A 9949-nucleotide genomic window follows, 5' to 3' on the forward strand; every position below is an offset into this window, starting at 1 on the left:
CTCCTAAGAGCTGGGGTTACAGGTTCACGCCACCACACTTGCAGGCACTTTAACCCACTGAGCTATTTGGCCGGCCCCTTTCATGTTCTTATATAATTATAAGAATCATATAAATGTCAATGTTTACTTCACAGAATGTGGAGGCTCTGGATCCACGAGGTAGAACATTACTGCACCTTGCAGTTTCTTTGGGACATTTGGAATCTGCTCGAGTCTTGCTCCGACATAAAGCAGATGTGACTAAGGAAAACCGCCAGGGATGGACAGGCAAGTACACTTGTGGAATAATTTAAAGCTGTTCATTTCAGTTTGTCTGAGAAAGACTAGTTTCAGTTGTGATCTTCCAGCCAGCTGTTTCTCTCTTGGGAAAGGGATGGGGCAAGAAGATGGGAGCTGGGGATGCTGGCTTGTCAGCCACACAGTGGCTCAAAACCTTCATGGGGTGATTTTCAGAAACAGCCCTCATGTGAACCACTCACCATACACAAGTGTGGAAGCCAGTTTTTACCCGGAGTACATGGTGGAGAGGCCACCGAATCCATCAAGATGGGCAAAAAAGGAAAAAGGAAATTATTTATAGAAACAATCTCTTCTGGTGAAATCCCAGCATTTCACTGTTTTGCATACTGTCACTAATTTTGTGTTGACTGAGCAAAGATTCCCATAAGAACAAGTCCTGGCCACATATCTACATGCAGCCACAATGTGTGACCTCATGGTTAAGGCCAGCTCTCTGAAAATATTGTGAGGCCTGCAGAACCAGTACTAGGGGTGGGGAAGGTTTGATCAAGAGGCTAAGTATGCTGTTTTCTTTCTTTCTTTTTTTTTAATTCAACAAAAAGTGATCAGAAGTTGTGGTCATACCCAATAACATCTTCTTTATAGTAAATAAATAGGTTTTTGATCTATGCAGATATTTTTCAGAGTGGCCTTGGTAAGAAAGCATGAGAATACTTGGTGATTAAATTTTCCCCTTGGTTTTCCAGTTTTACATGAGGCTGTGAGCACTGGGGACCCTGAGATGGTGTACACAGTTCTTCAACACCGAGACTACCATAACACATCCATGGCCCTTGAGGGAGTTCCTGAGCTGCTACACAAAATTCTCGAGGTATTCATAAAACTAAGCATGTGATACTTTAGGTTAAATGCTTATATAATAGATAGGGCATAGTTTGACATCCTTGGGTACCTTCCTTAGAGTTTATATATATATATATATATATTTGGTTCAGGGTCTCACTACACAGCTCAAAACTCATAGTGATTCTCCTCTTTCAGCCTCCCCAGCCCTGGGATTACAGGTATGGGCCACCATGCCTGGTCTTGGTGGCCTGCTCAGCACACCTGGGGCAGGGCTGGCACTGCGTTTGGTACCGGGGATCGAACCTGGGTCGTTGCACTTGCTTAGGCAGGCACTTAGACCACTGTGCTATCTCTGTGGTTCATTAGTGAATATATTCTGATTTCCAGATAGCACTATTCCTTGCTTATCTACCTTGTTGAAATATGGAGCCTCTCAAAAAGTTGTTTCTTTTCACTGGGCTATCTCTTTTTTTGTACTGGGAATCAAACTCGGGACCTTGTGCTTGCCAAGCACTATCCCACTGAGCTATATTCCCATGGGCTACCTTTATAAGGGCTTTTTAAAATTATAATTTAAGAAATATAGATGTTTTATTTCTTTCTTTTGTAGTACTGGGAATCAAACTCAGGACCTTGGCAGGCAGGCACTTGTGTCACCAAGCTCTATCCCTGGGCCTAGATGTTTTCTTAAAAGTACTTGTTTTCTTAAAAGCAGTGCCCTGCACAGAGGTAATCAGAAGGAAATGATGATGCACATTATTTACTGTAAAGGTATCTTCAGGGCCTGCTGAAGCCCAGAGGTCTGCATGTGGCTTCTGTTTGCCACCTTTGCCATTTCTAGCCATGAGTATTTTGCAACATCTAATCCATTGGATTAATTTTTTTTTTTCAGTTCCTTGCTTTTGTCCAATTGATCTGTTCTGTGAATTAAAGTGTAGGCTCTCTATAACTCTTACAGATATTTCTTTCTTTCTTTTTTTTTTTTTTTGCGGAATGGGGATTGAACTCAGGTTCTTGCGCTTGCCAGGCAAGTGCTTATTCCACTGAGCCATCTCCCCAGCCCTCTTACAGATATTTCTTAAAACAAAGTTACTTCTAGGCTTACGGATAATGATTGCACTCATATTATGCTTTGTTATTTGAAAACAATCTTGTGGGGCTGGCCAGATAGCTCAGTGGCCTAAAGTGCCTGCTTAGGCAGAGCGCAGCAGCAGCAGCAGCAGCAGCAGCAGCAGCAGCAGCAGCAGCAGCAGGCATTGGATCCTGGTGTGCTGTGCTGGCTCTGCCCCCAGGGCGCACTGAGACAGCAATTGAGACTGGGCGTGGTGGTGCATGCCTGTAATCCCAGCACTTGAGAGGCTGAAAATGGGAGAATCACTACATCTGTGTAGTGAGACCCTGTACTAAATACATTTAAAAGAAAAAAATGAAAACCTTCTTGTTTGTCAACCAAGTACAATAGTCTGAGGACCACAGGAGACAGACCGTGGCAGTAGTTCAGTTTTCACTGTTATTTATCCTGCACTTAAACATGGGTGTGAGTTCACCTAAATAATTCCTAAGATACCTAGTAGTTAAAATAGCTTTACAACTTTAAAGCACATTTCTTAGAAAACATTAATAGTTCTATAGAGAAAGAGAACAACTTTGTTATAAGAAAGATAATCATCATTCATTATTTGAGCACTCTTTAAAAAATATTTTATTGGGCTGGGGAGATGGCTCAGTGGAATAAGCGCTTCCTTGGCAAGCGCAACGGCCTGAGTTCAACCCCCAGTTCCGCAAAAAAAAAAAAAGTAAAAAATTTTTTATGATAATTAAGCAAAATAATGCCTGAGATACTATTCATTTCCCATGTACTACTGTAAAAATACTATGAAATATGAAATACTTGTATGAATTGTTTTAAAAATAAATATGTATTTAAGAGTATGCAAAAGTCATTTTTATTGTTTTATCTAATAAATTTCAGGAAGGACTGAAAACATCATGTACCTGTTTGACTAGGCAAAAAGTAACTTATTTAACCTGAGGTTACCCTTTATTTAAAAAATTTGATAAAAAGGGTTTTCTTTTTTATCCTGCATTAACCCATAGCAGTGGATGCACTGATTTGTACTCTGTGCTTAAAGTAATAGATAGCTCACAAGTGCTTGTGTGCTTAGTGGCCCCGGAGGCTGCTGTTGATGTACATCTCAAGAGCATATCCTTATATATAACATGTCAGTTGACCTATTCCCCACTTCCTTTTTTCTAGAGATTAAACCCAGGACCTTTGTACTGACTGTACCCCTAGTCTCCTTTTTTCCTGCTGAAGTAGGGTCTCACTAAGTTGCCTAAGCTGGTCTTGAACTTGAGATTCCCCTTCCTCAGCCTCCTAGAGTGTGGGATACAGGCATGCACACCCACACCCACCGAATGCAGCCTTTTGTATCAGCTGCCTCTTGAAAGCTTTTCCAGCTCATCCCTGGAATCTTGGCCAGTTGCATTCCAGGGCAGATTTCTGACTTTCCTGCTCTGCACTTCTCTGGAAACACAGCAAAACCTTGGGCTGCGAGAGAACAGTAACAGCTGGTAGAATAAAACTTCAGAAAAGCCAAATTCTTAAAGTTTAAAAGGAAATTGGGGCAAAATCTTATTAACTCTAGGGAAAGTCCAATTCCTGGGACATAGGGTCTAGCAGTCTTGTTTTGGGTGGCCCAGTAAGTATGCGGGTCTTCCTAGCACAGTCAGGTTCCCTACAGAAGAGAGAGAACGGACATTGCTTCTCTCTGTCAAGATAGGCCATTACCTTCGCTATACAGCAGCCCTTAAGCCCCTCTTCCAAGGCTTGTATTTCTGTTGCTTTTAGGAACCTTGCTAAGCTTCCAAATCAACATTTTTATTCCTTTTCAACTGCATTACTTTCTGTTCACTTTTCTGTCTAGGTATATTTTATTTCATTTTAAGGTAAAGTAACTGCTTAATATAAAGTATTGATTTAGTATATTTGTACTTTGTTTCCTATTTTCTTTGTTCTCCTTTAAATTTTTTAAGAATCTGTGTTAATCTTTCCTCTGTTATGTTACTTAATAATGCCAAGTTAGTTAAACCTTTGTCTGTCCTTCAGGCTCCAGACTTCTATGTGCAAATGAAATGGGAGTTTACCAGCTGGGGTGAGTGGCTGTAGCCTTATAATTTATTTCTGTTTCCACATTCACTTAGCCTGTGTATAGGCTTATTGTCCTTTGTAAAAGTTTTATGTAGTTTTAAAAAATCTATATCTGGGAAATGCAAAGAGAAAAATGAGGAAAAACAGTCCTTTCCAGTCTCACTTTGTTTTCCTTCCAGTCTTTCTACCTAAGCATTGGCCCCCAAACCTAAGTAGACTGTGTGGATAGTTTTGTCTCCTTTTGTTGCTCATATGTGTCCATGCTATTAGTTTTTGTTTTGTTTTTATTTAATTTTTTTTTTTTGGAGACAGGGTCTTGCTAGTTAGTGCAGGCTGGCCTTGAACTCACTTATATAGCCTAGGCTGGTCCAAACTCACAGTAATTCTCCTGATTCAGCCTCCCAAGTGCTGGAATTATAGGCATGAACCACCACACTAGGCTTTATTTTCAAAGGGGTCTACCTTGAACTGCTAGGCTCAAGTAATCTTCCTGCTTCAGCCTTTTGAGTAGCTGGGGACTGTGAGTTATATTACTGTGCCTGGCTAGCTTATTAGCTTTTTAAAAAATTATTATTATTAATGTATTTGGTACAGGCTCTCACTAGGCAGCTCGGACGTAGTGACCCACCTGTTTTCAGCCTCCCCAGCACTGGGATTACAGGCATGCACCACCACGCCTGGTCTCATTGTGCCCAGGGTGGGGCTGGCACCAGTGCCAGCATGGCATGTTGTCCCAGTGATCCAACCCTGGTCCCTTTGCTTGCCTAAGCAAGCACTTATTCCTCTGAGCTATCTTGCCAGCCTGCCTTATTAGCTTTTTAATGATTTTAAATTGCTAAGATTTTAGTAAGTAGATATACTATACTTCCTTTTGTTATGGTATTCAGTTTATTTCACACTTCTTATTCTGGGGAAGATAAGGCAAATATTGGAATGGTTTTTTTGCAAAATGGATATATTACTCCAAAGTGTTATGTAAAGTAATTGACTAACAATATATTTTCATAGATGTTCTACTTTTACTTGTCAGTTAACAATAACACACAGCTCCCAGGGTTTTAGCGATTTTTATTTACAGATTTCTTATTTCAGGCAAGAAGCCATATTGGTAGTGAAAGACTTAATTAAATGAAGTTAGAAGTATAGAAAAGAATGTTATATTTTTCTGAGAAACTAAGGAGTTCTTTTCTAATGCAAATAGTCACTCTGAATTCAGGTTTTATTGAAAACTTTGAGAATCTTGTAGACATTTGATATTCTGAGTGGTGGATATGACAATAAGCCATCTGGCAAGAACAGCATATGCAGATGAGAAAGGCCAGATGGCAAATACTCAGTGCCCTCTTGGGGATTAATAAGTGGGTTCTATTCAGAATCAAGAATACTCTTGAGAAATTCAGTTAGGTTCTCTCTGATAAATGGACAGAAAAATCCATTTTAAAACATTTATTTCTTGGGTGCTGGCAGTGGAACTCAGAGCCTTAAAAAGTTTGCACTATATCATGAGATATATATCCAGTCTCTCAATTTTTATATTCATTTTTGTTTATTTATTTTGGTACTTGGTACATGGTACAGCGGCTTACTACACAGCTCTGACTCATACTGATCCTCCTGTTTTCAGCCTCCCCAGTGCTGGGATTGTAGGCACGCGCTACCACGCTCAGACTCAGTGGCCAGCTGCTGTGGCATGTAGTGCAGGGGATTGAACCCTGGTCCCTGTGCTTGCCTAAGAAGGTGCTTAGTCTGCTGAGCCATCTTGCTGGCCCTATTTATTGTCTTTTTTTAAAATTCATTGTCTTTTTGAGACAGGGTTTCACTATGCAGTTCAGGCTGGCCTTGAGCTCACTCTGTAGCCCAAGCTGGTCTCAAACTTGCAACCATCCTGCCACGGCCTGCCGAGTGCTGGGACTACAGGCGTGCGCCAATCCATTTTTAAGGGTAACTTCCCATGTTAATAAGTGTGGGAACCAAGTGTGGGCATCCAGTTGATTTGATAGTCACAGTCTTGCTACTCCCCTCCTTCTGAAGTGAGACTTCCAAGCTCCTGGCTGGGGTTGCTGCTTGGCCTGGGGCTTTTCTCAGTCATGCACTTCTCTCCTCCAGTGCCCTTGGTGTCCAGAATATGCCCAAATGATGTTTGTCGAATTTGGAAAAGTGGTGCCAAACTGCGTGTTGATATCACATTGCTGGGATTTGAAAATATGAGCTGGATAAGGGGGAGACGTAGTTTTATATTTAAAGGAGAAGGTGAGTTGATTCCATTGTAGTAATCACAGTTTAAGATAAATTATAGAGTAAATCTCAACCATCAAAATGGCTTCGCATTTGTGTACCGTATCTATTTGTCTTGCACATGCCATTTACTACCCAACACTGCTACCCTTGTGACATATGAGACAGCTTATGTTTCTTATGTACCTTAGCCTTTGAATCTAAGCCTTCTGTTACATATTTCTTTTTTCTTTTTTTTGGTACCAGGAATTGAACTCATGAACTCTTGTGCCTGCCAGGCAGATGCTTGTGCCACTGAGCTATCTCCCTGGCCCTGTCATATATTTCTTTATATTCTCTCCATAATTAGGCATGATCCTCTAAATGGAGAATAAGAAATGGTATTGTTGCTCACCCCATGTAGTAGGCAAATCATTTATATTAACTCTGTTTTATAAAAGTCATAAAAAATATGTTGCTAATAAGATGCAAGTTATTTTTAAAAATCTCCATCTTTGGGAAACATGAGGTTGGAAAGCTGGCTAGATAATCTCTGTGCAATTAGGAAATCAATAGTAAATAATACTCTAGATTTTATCAGACAGTATCCAGAAGCAAAATTGTAAAAGATGTGTGGTGTATTTTAACATATGAAACTTCCTTGTTTGTGCATCTTCCTTGGTTCGTGCTAACAGACAACTGGGCAGAGCTGATGGAAGTCAACCATGATGATAAAGTGGTCACTACTGAACACTTTGATCTTTCCCAAGAAATGGAGCGCCTCACGCTGGACTTGATGAAGCCAAAAAGCAGGGAAGTTGAGAGGCGGCTCACAAACCCAGTTATTAACACCAGCCTTGATACTAAAAATATTGCTTTTGAAAGGTATGAATTTAAAGTCCAAGTTTTAAGGTCTACTTCCTATACTGACATCTTTAGTGATATGTATATATGAACCAGAAACTGTGGATGAATTAGGATTTATTTCCACTCGTACATTTCTTTCTACTATTACACTATTGGATTTTAAAATTGATCTCTCCTCTAACCAAATATAAACCATAGCTGATGTCTTACATTGCCTGTCATTGGTTAAACTTTGGAAAAATGTTTTCACATTCTTCTATATGGGCCCTGTAGAAGTTTTTATTTGTATTTTATCCTTGTCATGGTATTTTTGGACCCACAGTACTCTTTAGTCCCAAACTGTGGAGCTGTGAGTATCTGGAAGCAAGAATTAACCCTGTAGTTAGCTTGGTTATACTAATATTAATCAGTCAAATATGTACTTACTATATAGTTAAATATAGCTCTTTTTCCCACTTCTGAGGTCTAATAGTTTAGAGAGAATGTAGAGAGGGTTCAGTTCTGTTCCCGATGGTGTGAGAATTCTGTGTCTTGCGTAATCCAGATGAGAACACTAGCCCTGGTTGTCTACCTCTGGGTCATGCAGAGGGTGAGGGGGGCCTTTGAGTATAAGGGATGCAGATGTTGCCACAATGCTTCTGTAACAGATTACACTGATCTGAGGCAATCTATGATTGTCCTTAGTATTTGCCTAGGATGTCACATCCAGCTCTCTGTAAACCAAAGTAGCATAACCTGAGCTGAAATGGACACTATTATCCTGGATTTAAACATTGTTTTCTTTTCATGAATATGCTGTCATCTTTTAAATTTTTCTTTCCTTCCTTACTTTTGATATAAAATTAGGTTTTAAAAATCTGAGAAGGGTCAGGGATTTAGTTCAGTGGCACAGCACCTGCCTGACAAGCATGAGGTCCTCAGTTTGATTTCCAGTAGCCAATAAATAAATAAATAAATAAATAAATAAATAAATAAATAAATAAATAAAATTTTAAAAAACCTGAGAAGCTGGATGTGGTAGCACATACCTGTAATCCCAGAATTCTAGGAGGCCAAGGCAGGAGGATTATAAATTTGAGCCCAGCCTGAGCAGTTTAGCAAGACCTTGTCTGAAACAAAAATGAAAAAGAGAAAGGGCTGGGAACTCAGTGCAAAAGCTCTGGGTTTCATCCCTACTAGCAAAAAACCAATAAAAATGACCAAAACAACAACTATCCCTTTGGCATTTCTGTTTAGTCAAACATATAACTTCAGTGGCTGTTTCTTCTAACTAGAATTAGGTATCTGTTAGTAGCAGAAGGAAAAACCAACCCCCACATCCTGTGTGGGGTCTAGAGGCTGCTTCTACTTAAGTAGGAATAGTAGTGTGCTCCAGTGCAGGGAAATCCTCTCTCCAACCTCCTCCCACCAGTCTTACCAGTTGACAGCAGTGTCCTCCAGGGACAATGAGGTTTAGGTGCCTTTAGCTGGCAGTCTTGGAAAGGTATCTTTGGGCACTAGCATGAGCCTCTGCAGACTGAGTAGACACCTTTAGCTTAGTGCTTTCTTTGTATGCAGGAGGTAGAGAAGGCTGCTTGCCCTCATTGCCTGAGATGAGAGTGAGAAAGACAGTGCCATCAGCACAGCTACATTAAGTGGCTTTGGGTGGGTGCTTGATCACCCTGGTTTTCTGGTTCCTTAGCTGAAAGAAAAAGACATGAGACCATCTCTAAATGAAGACTCTGAAGTCTGTGATTTTAAGATGTTATGAGAAGAGACATTGTTCCCTAGGTGATTCATTAGCAGGGTTGCTAGTCATTGTTCGTTATTAAGTGAAACTTACTAGGGAAGTGTGCCAGTTATTGGCTTCACCCCAGAGTGCAGATGGGAAGTGATGGCACATTCCATTTGCACTGAGGATGAAGGGATATTGTGTGCATGCATGGTCACAGGGCTTTTGACCAGTTTGGGTTAACCCTTCTTTTGCAGTTGACAGTAGGCTGCTGAGTGTGAAGTTTTGGAAGGCAACTTTTTTTAAAAAATGATGTTCAAGATTAAATGTGTGATGAGTAAGCTTGGTTTTCATCTAGCAAGGATTTGAACAACTTATGGATGTGAGATTTGCTTGCACAAAATGTATGTACAGCTACTTCTAACTAGAGGTGTAAGCATTTCTTTGACTGAATGTGGAAAGTGTGGCTTTCTCCTGTTCTATGATAGTCACTTTCATCCATTTCTTTCTTCTAGTCTGTTACTTAGAATTTGATACTTCAAATTACTACCCTCCCCTCCTGATCCTTTGATCTTCAATGTATACTCTCTGACTGCACTTTAGGCTTTTCCCTTTGAAAGATTATGCTCCACTCACCTGAAATCAGACATTCCCTGTCCTTTCAGAGCTCTTCTCCAAGTTATGCAGCAGTTGCTCTGACACAGTGCCCACCAAGTGGTCCTGGAAGACAGGCAGAGGTGAAAGTAGCCCAGGAGGGAAGCTGGGTGTTTGTCATTCTTAGATGGCAGCACACGCAGTCACCCAGGGGCCAACAACTTGTGAAAATATTGGTTTTTAAAACAGGCTGGAGGGGCTGGTGAGATGGCTCAGTGGTCTAAAGCACCTACTTAGAACAAGCTTGGCCAAAGCAGAGGGACCAC

General features: G+C 40.6%; 1 protein-coding gene across 2 annotated transcripts in view; it reads left to right on the top strand.

Moving 5' to 3' along the window:
• Positions 1–9949, top strand: part of Ankrd13a (ankyrin repeat domain 13A) — a 36021-nt gene that overhangs the window by 12131 nt on the left and 13941 nt on the right. For both annotated transcript variants that reach the window (XM_023720957.1, XM_004636307.2), the window contains exons 2-6: positions 135–267; positions 987–1111; positions 4196–4241; positions 6344–6487; positions 7147–7336. In XM_023720957.1, coding sequence (XP_023576725.1) covers positions 135–267; positions 987–1111; positions 4196–4241; positions 6344–6487; positions 7147–7336 — 638 coding nt within the window. The remainder of the gene's footprint in view (positions 1–134; positions 268–986; positions 1112–4195; positions 4242–6343; positions 6488–7146; positions 7337–9949) is intronic.

Source organism: Octodon degus, unplaced genomic scaffold (assembly GCF_000260255.1).
Source record: "Octodon degus isolate 3935 unplaced genomic scaffold, OctDeg1.0 scaffold00079, whole genome shotgun sequence".
Classification (NCBI taxonomy): Eukaryota; Metazoa; Chordata; class Mammalia; order Rodentia; family Octodontidae; genus Octodon; species Octodon degus.